Below are 15,525 nucleotides of genomic sequence, written 5' to 3'. Positions count from 1 at the left end.
CCAGTTCAGAGAGCTACCTGAACAAAGAGTTCATTATAAGGTAGTTTATCATTTATATTTTGAAACATGAAAAAATTCAGGATCCCAGAAGGATTAATTTGAAACAGTATTAGAAAGTGATGGCCAAGTTCTGAAGATTTTGACAATGAAATTGAATAAGAGATCACCTTTCTACTGAGCTATGAGCTGTAGATTACTTATTTTCTTTGAGTAAAATGAATTGGCATGCAAGCAATGAGGTGTGGGATATCACAATAAACTTCTCCTGGCATTATCTTATCCTGTTTGTTATTATTCCAAATGATGCTACTAAAGTAACGCAAGTAATCTGCCAGAGAAGCAAATATATGTTCCTAAAATCTGGGGCATTCCTAAAACATATTACCTTGTTAGGCTGGGGTACTTGATGGCAATGTTAGAAATCAGAATTGATTTTTCATAATTTTAAGACACAATGATTTTCTAGCACCTGTGGCAAATATATTGCTGTTGATTAAGTCATTTTTATGGAATACACACTGATATGTGAGTCAGGATTCCAAAAATGGAAATGATTGTCAAATTAAAACACAATGTTTACCTAATTGCATTAAATATCCAGTGTTATGGTACTGTATATAATAAAGTTATTCCAAGGAACTACTTACATCTGAGATCTTGAGATGAAAGATTAATCAAACTGTGAGCAAAGGAACAAAGAAGACACAAAAGAAGGACGGACCCGGTGAGCTTCATCTCCACCAAAAATGCTAAGGAAAAAAGTTTGGTAAATAAATGATAAGATATTTTAAAATGTAAATTAAAGTGTGCAGATTATTTATATTAAAAAATACCATTTACTGGATTGAACTACTCAGATGAGGCTTCGATAGCCCAGAGAGTGATTATCTCATTACAATAGAAGTACACAGTGATAAATCATACAGCCTAAGGTGAACAGAGCATAGAGGGATAAATCAGACCAGCATAAGGTAAATAGCCAGCCATGAAAAAAGACTATAAAAAGACGCACTACAAAGATGTGCTATGATTTAGGCAATGGGTGAATGGCCATCATTGCCTAAGGAAAAGGAATGGGATTAATCGTAAATAAATGAGATGGGGCTAAGATGTGCAAATTTGCCAGGAGGCAACGTTAACTGATGTGCACAGCATTTTTTATTTCTTTTTTTGGTTTGTACCACTGTGGCTGCTAGTTTTTATTTTAACCAGGTTCATAAATTGATTCAGTCACACTTCAGCATGCAAGTCAATATGACACAGATGTAGCGGCTCCCCTTGAGCATTCATTGTCATTGAGCCCATGTCTGCACTGCGTGTAGTCACCATCAATATTTGGTAAAGGAGGAAACTTAACAGAAAAAAAGTGTTTTAAAAAGAATATGCAAAAAGTTAAGAATTTATAGTTATGTAAAAACATACACATTTCTTAATTTCTTTTACAGGTAAATATTATACTAGCACATATTTCTAAATGCAACATAAGGAAAGAAGAAAAGCCAGCTAATTAAACTATAAGATCACAGACATTATGTGTGACCCATTGATCTGTGAGACTGGCTGGAATAAAAACCTGTAGCCACAGTGGAACTGAACCTGGAAAACCCTTGCCTAGATGATGCAGAGTAACTGGAATAATATTTTAAACATTCCGAAGTATGTTCTCATCTATAAAAATTAGTATATTTTAACATGCTTTTGCTGTTTTTATGGAAAAAATAAAATTGATTGTTTTCTTACTTTATGCCTTCCACTTGTGTAAAGCAACTGAGCACCACAGTCACCTAAAAAGTGAACAAACTATATGTTATATTCCAAGAAAGTTTAGATAGATAGATAGATAGATAGATAGATAGATAGATAGATAGATAGATAGATAGATAGATAGATAGATAGATAGATAGATAGATAGATAGATAGATAGATAGATAGATGAACATTGATCTTTACATTACTAGTTCATGCTTTGCATTCCCTATTTTAACTGTTTGTGCATTCATACAAAAACACAATATGGATTTCAACTACTTTTTCTGGGTTATATATAAAGGGATCATTATGCTTTCTTTAAACTATGAGTTTTGATAGGTTACTTTATTTTCACCAGTTTTGTTTTTTTAGGCTGTTAAATGATAGTGAGAGCACAGATGGAAATGCCACAGAAGTAGCTGCTTCACTTTGCTATTCATTATTATTTGTATCTGGCTCTGTTCTTTAAGGGAGCAAAACATATATAATCATAATTCAAATGAGGACTATTAATAAAAACATCCCACCCTGGGCTGGTTCTTATTTCATGTCCAGTGATGCTTAAAAATGCTCAAATGTACCGTGGCCCTGCAACTTTGTAACTCCTAAAGGCAAACTCCATATTTCATCTTTACATTGTTAGTCCTGCAGTATTTCTGGGCTCTTTTCTTGTTCCAGTAAAAAAGGTGCAATTTAGATATGTAAAGCAAATCAATGTATCTTTATTTTATAAGTAATTAGCCAAAACATGCCATTCCGCATACCACATGCCATTCCAAAGAGTACACAATCACATTTCATAGCAACATAATAATATTGTGTAAAAATAATGAAATTTCATTTCAGTTTATTTTACATAGCACACGCCCCACTCAATATGCAGTATACAGTTGCAAATACAACACGTAAAACAAAAGAAACTTAATGCCATTCAACAAAAAGCAAAAGTACATTTTGGTGGTACAGAGATCTAATTTGGTTATGTTTTGAGATAAGTAAATAATAAGGTAAAGTCTGTTGAAATAACCCCATTAACCCAGCACTGGATGAAACAAACTGTATTAAGCTAAGGTGTATGGAAGTACTGTAAGTGGAATATAAAACACTACAACAACAACAACATTTATTTATATAGCACATTTTCATACAAATAATGTAGCTCAAAGTGCTTTACATGATGAAGAAAAGAAAAATAAACGACAAAGTAAGAATTAAAATAAGACAACACTAATTAACATAGAGTAAGAGTGAGGTCCGATGGCCAGGGGGGACAGAAAACAACAAAAAAAACTCCAGACGGCTGGAGGGAAAAAAATAAAATCTGCTGGGGTTCCAGACCATGAGACCGCCCAGCCCCCTCTTGCAATAAGCCATTGCTAAAGTAGGAAAAACTGGTAAGATCATACAAAACTTAAAGAACATTAACGAAGTGCATTGTTCACCACTTACACACTTATTGGAACAGAAGTGTAACCATACACATTATTTTACACTATACACTATTAATTGTGACCGTACAGCCATCCTTAATACATCACCAGGCAGGATCCAGGAGTAAGCCCTGACAACAACAACAACAATGACGTTCATATTTGAAGCACATTTGCATACAAAGAATTTAGCTCAAAGTGCTTTACAAGATGTAAAAAAAGTTGCACAAAAAAAACATTTTCCCTTTTAAAACAATAGCTAAGATGTCTAGTCTCACTACAACTGAATGTTTTACCGTTGTGTTTCAATGAACACAGCACTAACCAGGAGAAAGTGAACCTACTCAATCCCATGAAGATACAAAGGAGTTAGTAGCCAATCACTGCTCTACAGATTTAATGATTCGAGTCCCACTGATTTCTTTTTGCTTTTTTTAAACAACTCTTTTGTCACCCAGTGCCTCCATGGTCCACCAGTAAGTATTTGATGTAACATTTAATCAATCTGGACATCATTTTTTCACTGGATAGCAATTGGCTTGATAAATTGAGCACAATAATAAAACCCTACAGTAATAGGTCGGCTCCTGTTTTGAGCCCAGTAATGCCTTGAGTGGCTCTGGATCCTCATAGCACTTAACTGGATAAGGTTTGAAAACAGATAGATAGACATTTGCCACAACAAAAACAAAAGCCATATAAGATATTTGCATAGAAGTAAGACTGTGAAATTAGCCAAAGAAATACTGTACATATTAAAACACTAGCTGTCCCCCACAGCTCCGCCCATGTAGTTGGGAAATAGGACAAACTTTAAAAATCAATAAAAAATAAAAAAACAAAAAAATAATTTGTATGGAGAATAATTTATATTGATAGCTTTTGTATTGGAGGGCCTCTTGATATACAATATTTTTGGTTTTGCTATTGGGGCAAGAATGTAGTTGTGATCACTTTGCCAAAAAAGTAAAAAGTTAGCAAGGTATCTCTGGCCAAGCAGAATTTAGGAATGCTCCAACATCAAACGTTGCCACTTTATCTGATCATGTTCAACTGTGACAGGAGAGCATCCCCTGAGTGGGGAGAAGAGCACATGGTCATGATATCTCTACCAATGAGCAGGTACCCTCTAAAACACATGTAGCTGTGATCTCTCTCTCAAAAACAAACATTACACCCCCATTATATCTCTAGATGATAATGTCAGCTGAAAAACAGGTATCTCTAGCTAAGGTATGCTCGAACATGTGGCGAGAGTTTGAGTGATTCACCCCCCTACCCTCGGCCCGCTGAGTCTCTTGGATTTGTGCAAATAAATTGGTACTGCAAACGAACTATGATACTTAGCATGATGAGAGAAGTCACAAAATCAACCGGAATATTCAAGCAAATTATAGAAAAAAAAACAGATCTAAAGCCGTTAAGTAGTTCTCTCATGAAAAGCGAACAGACAGACAGACGTTGGATTTTATATATATATATATATATATATATATATATATATATATATATATATATACTAGCCATGTGTGCCCAACTACGTTGCGCGTGTTAAAGTTGTCTGTAAAGGGCTCCCTGTTTAAACGCGGCTGCCAGTCGTGAACTGGGCTCCTCGTTGCACAGCATTATGATTTTTTATAAGGGAAACAAAATTACAAAAGAAAACCCTTGGACATTGAATCGATAGGAACGGCCTAATCGGAATCACTGTCCAAATAGTAATTATGTGGTGGTGTAGGAGCATTTCTGCTTCTCTCCGTTCACAGTCCGTCTCGTTTTCACGATGCTGTCGTTTCCTCTCACGATCTCTTCTCAACCTTTCTCCAATCTCGCAGGTTGCTTTGTGGCAATCCAAAGAGTAAGGCAATATACACGGAGCAATGGTTATAAAAGGGGGACACATAGGTATCCAGGCTCTTTAAAGCATAAATAGGGATCACTTCACTGACATGTGAGCAAGCCATGGTACAACTGTGAGACGCGCAGCACTCGCCGGCTACAACGTAACAATAATAATTTCCGGAACGTGCTGTTACATTGTCATTCATTTTACCCACTGTCTTTCTTTCATTCATATGTTACATAGGGACGTACCTTTTATCTTCGGCAATCTCATTCTCTAACCAGGCCTCAGGAGCTAACCAGCGTAACACTGTCTACCACTCCTTTCGTTATTCTGGCACATTGTTGTTACTCACGGATGTCAACAATGTACTAAACTAGAAGGTGGTCTACGCATGCGTGGAATTCGCGGACAAACAAAGATCAAGATCCAAATGAAGATTATATATAAAGATTAGTTAATTAAAGCACAGCAATTTGTTTAGTTTGAATGTCTGTGTTTTGAGGTGTGACTGGAGTACTACAGTCTTCAGTAGTATAAGCCTGGAGGAGATTCTTAATGCAATGCCTATGTTTTAGCTGTCTCTCTACTGCCATCTAGTGCTTCTTCTTCTAATTCATTCGCGGACAAACAAAGATCAAGATCCAAATGAAGATTATATATAGAGATAGAGAGAGAGAAGTATCTGAATATATTCAGATGTGGGTTAAATATTCTGCTTTTTTATAATTACTGTTAATAATTTTACTTTTTTGCTGACATCCTATTTCCAAAGCATAAAGCACATAAAAGAATCAAGTGAAAACTCAACACCAGCCCTTAACAAAATGTAACACATAAAAACACAACCCTTCACAAAAACTGAATTCTCTGTTTGCCCAAAGTGCCCAAAGATAAAGCAGAATGGGGTACAGTTTGGACAGCCTTTCTGTAATTCACATTAAGCATCAAGATGAAATTGGTGGCGAATGCTCAACCATGTTGAGCACAGTCATTTTTTTTCTTTTCATAGCTAAAAAACTGACACTGGTGGATTACGGGTGAAGGAGCCGATTTGATATTTTGCAGTGCAGGATGTAGTTTGAGTGCCATGAGCAGAAGCAGACAAGCAATGCATAGATTACAATACAAATGGAATACAAGTGAGCTTAATATTTATTTTTCATTACACCTTATTGTCTTAGGCACTGTGTGTCAGCAGCCACAAAGCCAAATGCTTGTTGGCTGGAGCTCTGGTAACTAAAATGAACATTGCTAACATTGAAAGGTCTCTTTAAAGTTGTGATTTTAAATCTCAGAAATATGACAGTTATTTTCCATTGTCTTCTAATGATAAAGACATCCAGCTTTTCCTTGTCATAATGGCTGCTTAAAGTTCTAACACTAAGCAACAGTTGGTTGGAGATCTCAGATTTAAGAAGCAGAAGCCTGTTTGCTGTACTAATGATAATATATGATAACTGGTAAGCCTTAACATTTTTTATGCCTGCCATCTGTGATTATCTTTATTGAAGCTGGCTAAATGCTTTTCATTCGTGGTGCAGCCAATTCTTTTCTTTTTTCCTGATTTTCTTTTATTATTGATATCTTCTTCAGAATTAACTTTTTTTGTCTGGATCTGATTTCTGCATTGTATCTGCTACTGTCAGGTTAGGCTCTGGTGGATTAGGCAGATTCAAAATTGAATAAATGGATGAAATAGATGGAAAACATTATTTGTTAATAAAATATATACATATGAAATACATTTCTGGCCGGTCATCATTTTTGCAAGTCCAAAATAAGATGAGGCAAGCAACTCTGCTTTTAGACTGTGATGCCATTACAGAGTTGTGATTTGTAGCAGTTCTTGATCATTAGAACTTTAGAATATTAGAACACTCTAGACGAGAACAGGCCATTCAGCCCAACAAAGCTCGCCAGTCCTATCCATTTATTTCTTCCAAAAAAAAAACCATCAAGTTGAGTTTTGAAAGTCACTAAAGTCTTATTGTCTACCACACTACTTGGTAGCTTTTTCCTAGTGTCTATCGTTCTTTGTGTAAAGAAAAACTTCCTAATGTTTGGTACGAAATTTACCCTTAACAAGTTTCCAACTGTGTCCCATGTTCTTGATGAACTCATTTTGAAATAACAGTCTCGATCCACTGTACTAATTCCCTTTATAATTTGAAACACTTTAATCATGACACTTCTTAATCTTCTTTTGCTTAAACTGTATATTCTCAGCTCTTTTAATCTTTCCTCATAATTCATCCCCTTTACCCCTGGAATCATCCTAGTTGCTCTACTCTTCAGCACTGCTATGTCCTTTTTGTAGTCTGGACACCAAAACTGCACACAGTACTCCAGATGAGGCCTCACCAGTGTGTTATAAAGCTTTAGCATAACCTCCTTGGACTTGTACTCCACACATCGTGTTATATAACCTGAAATTCTGTTTGCCTTCTTAATGGCTTCTGAACACTGTCTGAAAGTCGATAGCTTAGAGTCCACTATGACTCCTAAATCCTTATCATAAGGTGTACTCTTGATTTTCCAACCGCCCATTGTGTATTCAAACCTAACATTTTTACTTCCTATGTGTAATATTTTACATTTAGTGACATTTACATTTCATCTGCCACAAATCTGTCCAAGCCTGTATGCTAACCAAGTCCTTCTGTAATGATTTAACGGATTCCAAATTATCTGCTAATCCACCTATCTTGGTATCATCTGCAAACTTAACCAGCTTGTTACTTATATTCCTATCTAAACATTTATATGTATTAAAAATAGCAATGGCCAATTCTGATGAGGTTCCTCGCACCATCACCCTCTGCTTCCTTTGTCTGAGCCAATTCTGCACCCATCTAAAAACATCACCCTGAACTCCCACTTTTAGTTTGATGCCCAACCTTTCATGTGGCACCTTATCAAATGCTTTCTGAAAGTCAAGATAAATAATATCATAAGCTCCACTTTGATCATATCCTTTTCTTGCCTCCTCATAGAATGCCAGCATGTTAGTAAAACATGACCTCCTTCTTCTGAACCCACACTGACTGTTCAGAATAACTCCTGTTCTTGCCAGGTGTTGCTCAATCTTTTCCTTAATAATTCCTTCCATTAATTTTCCTGTAATGCATGTTAAGCTTACTGGCCTATAGTTGCTTGGATCTGCCCTGTCACCCTTTTTATATAATGGGATGATATTTGCAATTTTCCAGTGCTTCAGAATCTCTCCAGTGCGCAGTGACTTCCTAAAAATATGTGTCAAGGGTTTATATTTGTACACACAAGCCTCCTTAGGAACTCGAGGGTAAATATTATCTGGTCCTGGTGATTTGTTTGATTTCATCGTATTTAATCTGAGCAGTACTTCTCCCTCTACAATTTCCAAATCCCTCAGTACCTCCTTAGTAGTCCCGTTTACCTCTGGCAGGTTATCCACTTGCTCACTTGTGAACACCTCAGAAAAATGTAAGTTTAGAGTATCCGCGTATCCATTGCCTGCATCTTTTAATTCCACTTTACAATTTCCGATGCACTTGACCTCCTCCTTGACTGTTCTTTTACTACTAAACTACTGAAAGAATCTCTTAGGGTCTTCTTTCACCTTATCTGCTATATTCCTCTCCAACTGTCTTTTAGCCTCCCTGATATCCTTCTTAATGGTTACCATCATGTTTTCATATGCTATATAATTCACTTTGCAGTTAATATTCTTATATGCCTTATACAGCAGTTTTTTCCTTTGCAGCTTCTTTTTTAAATCTTTATTAATCCACTGTGTAGTTTTTTAAAATTTCCTATTAATTCCAAATTTAGGTATGCATCTGTCCCACATTACATGTAAAGCATTTTTAAGCCTGTTCCACTGCTCCTCGACTGTCTCCACACTTAAAAGCTTATCCCAGTCTATCCTCCTTAGACTTTGTCGCATCTACTCAAAATTTGTCCTACCAAAGTTTAACTTAAAATTTTTAGTCTTTGCATCTGCACTCTTACAAAATACTGAAAACTGTATTATATTATGGTCACTTGACCCTAGTGGTTCAATCACCTCTACACCCTCAATTCTATCCTGATTATTACAAAATACTAAATCCAGACAGGCTTCACCCTGTGTTGGCTGCTTTAATATACTGTGTTAAAAACAGTCACTGATTACTTCTAAAAACCCCTGCTCTTCTGCTCCTCCATCTGCAAGGTTATCCCAGTTAATATTTGGATAATTAAAGCCCCCCATGACTATAATATCCCCATGTAAACTTGTCTTGTTGATATTACTACAAAGATGTGTGTTGAAATTACTGTCTGAATTGGGTGATCTATAACACACTCCTAAAATAAGACCTCTTTCCCTAATATTTTCCAGGTGAAGCCACATGTCCTCACTAAGATGGGGCTCATCGTCCAATAGAATAGAATTTACATTTAAATTCTGTTTGGCATAAACAGCAACCCCACCTCCTTTTCTGTTCTATCTATCCTTCCTAAAAAACATGTATCCCTCTATATTATACTCATCCCCATCTTTGTTATTTAGCCAGGTTTCCATTAATGCTATAATATAATTATGCTCTGTTGTATACAGCTCCAGCTCACTTACCTTATTTTTGATACTTCTAGCATTAAGGCAAGCTATTTTTAACTTTTCAACTTAATAAATACATTTTAAGGCTGTTCTGTAATCTTTTCAAATTATTACATATGAATAGATGTAATAGCTATATTGCATAATAAATAGTGCTCACTGTTTTTTCTGACAAAGAAACATTTTTGTTTCCTGAACTGGATTAACCCAGTTAGAGAACGAGTGGATTTATTATTAAATTTTACTACAGGTGTTAAAAGCAAAAACTTTCTTTCTGTTTACATTTGTATATTTTGACAACAGGGCAATCAGCCATATTATATGTAAAACACCATGTAGCCTTCAAGTCTCCTATTTTCAATGGGACTAGTTGCTGAAATAAGGGTGTTGTGCTCTGAAGTGACTTAAACCCTAGAGAATGTCAAGTACTTAAGAGACTGTTTACCACAAACAATGTGTATGGTCCATACCCATGAGAATAAGCACAACTTTCACAGCATGATAACAGTTACCTCTAACTAAAGCTATTATGGTTTACTTTATGATCAACGATACCTGTATATGGTATATGGAACTACTTTACTGAATAGTTGTGTGAAATCAATACATGTATAACCTTTTAGCAACATTTTCACTAAAGCTATCAACAGCTTTACAAAATATCAGCAGTAACTTTGCAGATGCAGAGTCAGGCAGGTATAAACAAGTTTGCATACACTTGTTTGTGGGACCACGAGGATGTGAATGCCACAGGTCATAACTGCTACTATTCTTCATCACTGCCAGTGATGATCAGGAGTGTTTTTTCATTCCAGCTTCTTTCTGGGTTTGTACTGTCCGTGTGTTTTTTTTGTTTTTTTAACCATGACTGTCCACACTACTATTAATAGCAGCTGAGTGTTTGTTGTCCATCACATCTGCAATATAAACAGGCGCACAACTGATTCTTTCTATTCACCCAGTGGATTGAGTGGGTTAGTTTCTATCTGTGGAAAGTTTGTGGGTTCCGATCCAGGGGGTCATTTAACTGGACTAAGCACCCTCACCAATATCATATCGAGTCCTTCCACCCATCCTGTCGGTTATACTGTTGCTTGTTGTATTTTTAGGGGTTCATTACTCCATGCCTCCCCCTAATATTTCAGATGCCCATGTTGGTATGGAGCTAGACTGTCCCAGTGCCCGCTTGGATTAGTGGTGGGTTAGAGTATTGGGCTCCACAAGAGGGCAAGTAATGGTGTGTGCCTGAGTGTGCTCTATTATGGACTTGTTCATGCCTTACACCTGATGCTCCCAGGATAAGCTGTTCTCTGTGACTTAGGATAGGATAAAGCAGATTTGAGACTCTTGTCGTGTTAGGCAGACAATGGGTGGATGGACATAAGTGAGGTGTGTTGTTTCATCCTAAATACAGTTTTGGATAAAGGTGTCTTCTAAATAAATAAAAATAAATAGCAAGTGACTCACAACAGACACATTGGGGGATGGATCTTACCTATTTTCGTCACAAGCATATAAATATTTTTTCTGTTATAAAAATATGGAACCTTCTGTTTAATATCTCTTAATGTTAAAGTGGTGATAAATTTAATGAATTTATAAATGCTGTGCTTCATGCCTTTCAGGACAGCCATTGATTAAAGCCTGCAGCACACACAAAACAAGTTGCTGCTGTCCGTAGCCTGAAGGTTCCCATGTCAGCTGATATGCAGGCAATGCAAGAATTCTGGCCTCATTGCCAAGCTTTGATTTTGTTATATAACACTCTGTACAGGGCACTGATAATCCTTATGTACAGTAAACAGGGTCACCTTCTCTCCGGACGGACTGCCTAGCCATAATAAATGCATTTGTTTTAGGATTTCTAAGAGAAATGCTGACCTACTAATGATGAAATGTTTTCATAGCTGCAGACTGCAAAAGTGACATTGGCAAAGTTAATGAAGACACATCTTAATCACCCTTTGGGACAGAAGGGCTGAGCATCAGAAATCTCTTTGTCTAAATGTCATCAACAGACGATTTTTTGTTGGCTTATCTCAGATTTAATATGATAATTGTATAGGACATGAAAATTCTATAAATGGTAAGGATCAATGATAAAATTGTGTACTTTAAGTATGGAACCTCTAAAATTAAAAGGAATATGTGTAATCATAAATTAAATTTAGAAGTTACACAGTAGCTACAAGGAGGAAAAAGTCTATTTTTTAAAATAATTTGGCAGAATAACTAACATTATAGTGCTGTAATTAGCACTAATCTCTAAAATCCTGGGTTTAAATCCAACCTCAGTACTGTATGCTTGGGGTTTGTTCTTCCTTCTTTTATATTCAGGGTACAGTACTCTGATCTTCCTCAGAAATTACAAACCCACGAAGGAGGCGTTGATTTAACTGCCACTTTAGATTGAGCAGGTATGGGTGTGGGTGCCTGAGATGAACCAACACCCTGCTGTTGGTGCCCAGTACCCGAAAAATGCTTTGGACCACGGAACTTAAAACTGGACTAATTAAGTGTGACAATTAAGATTTGGACAGATATACTCCACCAGAATTTTAAGAATATTTCAAATGGTAATAATAAAATGTATTAATACTTTTGCCATGTGTTCTAAAGAACTAAAGGCAGAAACATCAAGGAACAATGTGTTTTTGCAAACATCTGCTTTTGTGTTAATTGATTAGATTAAGAAAAACAAAGTATCAATCATAATTATCTTTATCCAGTAATACTGACCACAATAAACATGTTTTTGAGGTTCATGGGTAAACACAAAACACCATAATAACAGTAAACATAACCAAAATAAGCATTTGAAACATGACTTGATCATAATAGTAAAGTAACTCTGACCAAAATAAGAGGCTTTGTAACTAGATTCTGATAATAACGTGTTTGACACCCCTCTTTATCCATCCACCCACTCATTTTCTGAACCCACTGTGTCCAGCTCTAGGTTGTGGGGAGCCAAAACCCAATGACGTCATGCGCAGTCAGGCCCTTTACTGCGCACATACAAGCACGTGCCCAAACTTTCACATACCTAGTTGACTTAGAATTAGATGGTCTGTATTTGGACCTCAATGGAGGAGAAAATAAAGTGTCTGGGTTCAGGAGTAGAACCTGTCAACTGCCCACAAAAAGAATCTCAACTTGGAATCAGATCAGGATCCAAACATTGAGAAGCTGAATCCCATGTCCCTCATCTCCCCTCATATTAAAAAAATAAATAAATAATAATAATAATATATGCGTTATGTGCAGCTTGTTTTTATTTTTTTTTTTGCATTGCACTGTTGTTAATTGAGGTATAACCTAATGATGTCACATTTGTCAATGCCATCATGTAGAAATTCATTAGAAAATGATCAGATATTTTAAAATATCTGCGGTGGGTTGGCACCCTGCTCGGGATTGGTTCCTGCCTTGTGCCCTGTGTTGGCTGGGATTGGCTCCAGCAGACCCCCTTGACCCTGTGTTCGGATTCAGCGGGTTGGAAAATGGATGGATGGATGGATTTTAAAATATTATAGCATTCTCATAACTGCTTAATCCAGCCCAGCCCATCACACAGGAACGCTCGCATTAAGTTTACAGTCATCAATTAAACTAACAGGAAAGTATTTTGAATATATGAATAAAACCGGAAAATCAACGCACATATAAACAGATTGCAAACAGACGGCAACTACGACGCTGCTTGTAACCAACAGCACCAAATAACAATTTCATTATTTCATGAGAAATTATGTTTGTTTAATATTTCGTTATGTAAATAATCAGCCCGTATGCTGGTAATAACACCAACAGACCACACACAAACTTTTTCTAACTGCTTATTAGAAGAATAATTTAAAAGATTCGTCACATCTATGCAGCGTAATGATGCAGCAAACGAGTTGCGCAAAGCGACTGCCCTGCAGCATCAAATTGCGCAACATGAAAAAAAGATTAAATTACATACTGCAGTTTAAATAGTCCATTTGATTTACAATGAGTTTTTGTTTTGCTTTCCAACATATGTACAATGGAAATTGTAAAAACAGGAAACGTGAGTAATTAAAAATCTCAACTATTCCTTTGAGCGCATTTTAAAAGCTTGCGTTGTGTCTGCAATGACGCATCACACCGCACTTATTTGCTAGTGTATTTTAAAAGATACAGAAATTAGAATACTAGATATTCCTTCTTCTTTCGACTGGAAGGCATAAAATCTCCTTTTTTAATGCAGAGCTCAATGACAGCCAGCGCTATTTGCAGAGATGAGTGTCCGCTTGTCGGTCTACTCACCCGTTATTTGCTCAGCCAGTCTGGTAGAGGTCTGCGGCTGAGCTTATTGATCTACGTATTTATAGGGCGTAACGCCTGTTGTCAAGTGCTCTGATTCACTCCCACGGAACGATCACAGCAGTTGTGGACTTTTCTAGAACTTGTTTCAGTCTGCATTGCTATCTTCGTGCGAATCACACAGACGGCCATAAGGGGGGAGTGCAATACTACAAATAGGTGTGGAATTATGAAGTCGAATGAGAAAAAAAAAAACATTAAAGCAGTGCTGTTGAAAATCTTCACAACAGTTACTGATGTTTAAAACAGTAGAGTCACGTGAACCAATACAAGCTTTTGCTTAGTTTGAGTTATGAACCTTTTCAGGTTGCTGTTATTTATTATCAGCCAGTTACGTTTCTGGGATAGATGGAGTTTCCTTTATTTCATGGTAACATATTTTAAACCATTGGACTATAAAGTCAAACCTGAACCTGAGAAGCAGACTCGCACGTACACGACGGGAAAAGAATCTGTAAACAAAACACAGAAGGCATCTTAACTTGCATTTAACCAAAAAGAGGTAGCTTGATACAAAGTGTCATCAGTGTTTTTGTCATTTGAAATAATTACTCAGTATGTTACTGGTTTTTCAGTGCTTCTGTAACATATCTCTCAGTTGTCTAAATTGTTAATATACAGTGTAAATTATCACCTCTTGGCAGAGTACGTGGTAGCTAAATTAAATAAGCTTTTCATTTTAGATTCAAACCAGTTGACTAAAACTGAACATCTTTATGCAAGAGTCAAGATGAAAGGACAGTATATTTATACTGTTTGCTGAATTGTGCATAGTAAACACTTATTGTGCACAATTATTATTTCTTATGCATTATTATATATATTATTGTTTATACATGGTTGCTTACTTAGCTGAAGTGTGTATAAAGTGTGGCCTATGCTACTGATGTAATTGTGCTACATTACCTGATTTGGGGAGAAGCTTATAAATGAAAAATGTCCCCTCAACCAGCCTTTCAATTAGTCATTAAAAACAGTGACTTTCACTAAACCATTGAGAAGGTGCTGACAGAGCATATTGAAACTGTTAATTTTCACATAATGCATTTGAGCCAATGGAGCACAGGCAGTTTAAATGAGTCACTGAAGGTCAATGAGTCAGTAGTGTGGACTGAAGTGGAAACCATATTGGTTGCAGTCAAACACTTTTAACTTTCATTTAATATCAGTTGGACAGAAATTCACCAAACACGAGTCTTTAAACACTTCTTAGGCACATTGAGGTGATCAGAATTTTGAATGGAGGTGGACAGCTTATTCCACAAGCTATGAGCTACACATGATTGAGATGTGATGCCAGGTAGAGTTGGCATCATTAGATGCCTTTCATCAGAATGATCTGTGTGCTCGAGAAGGAGCATTGGGCCGCACAAGTGTCTTCATAAATACAGGTGCTGACCCATTACATCCTCTGTAGGCTTTCAGCAGCTCATATTAATTTCTCTTCTCCATCCACCGTATCATTTCCAAATAAAGGAGTTACACTTATTAAAAGTAATTTATTTTGCTGTAATCAGGATATGTAGACCATGCAACTAGCAGGTTATTTCTTTTTTTCCCAGCCATCTCCA

The 15,525-nt window shown here is 36.5% G+C and overlaps 1 protein-coding gene across 1 annotated transcript in view; it reads right to left on the bottom strand.

Moving 5' to 3' along the window:
- Positions 1 to 14,055, bottom strand: part of clu (clusterin) — a 37,346-nt gene extending 23,291 nt beyond the window's left edge. Inside the window, exons 1-3 of the mRNA XM_028796745.2 lie at positions 13,898 to 14,055; positions 1,741 to 1,784; positions 648 to 749 (exon numbers count right to left, since the gene is read on the bottom strand). Coding sequence (XP_028652578.2) covers positions 648 to 735 — 88 coding nt within the window. The 5' untranslated portion in view covers positions 736 to 749; positions 1,741 to 1,784; positions 13,898 to 14,055. The remainder of the gene's footprint in view (positions 1 to 647; positions 750 to 1,740; positions 1,785 to 13,897) is intronic.
- Between the last annotated feature and the right edge of the window lie 1,470 nt (positions 14,056 to 15,525).

The sequence above is a fragment of the Erpetoichthys calabaricus genome, chromosome 3 (genome assembly GCF_900747795.2).
Source record: "Erpetoichthys calabaricus chromosome 3, fErpCal1.3, whole genome shotgun sequence".
NCBI classification, from domain to species: domain Eukaryota; kingdom Metazoa; phylum Chordata; class Cladistia; order Polypteriformes; family Polypteridae; genus Erpetoichthys; species Erpetoichthys calabaricus.
Note: the sequence above shows the minus strand (reverse complement) of the source record. Positions and strands in the feature narration are given on the sequence as shown.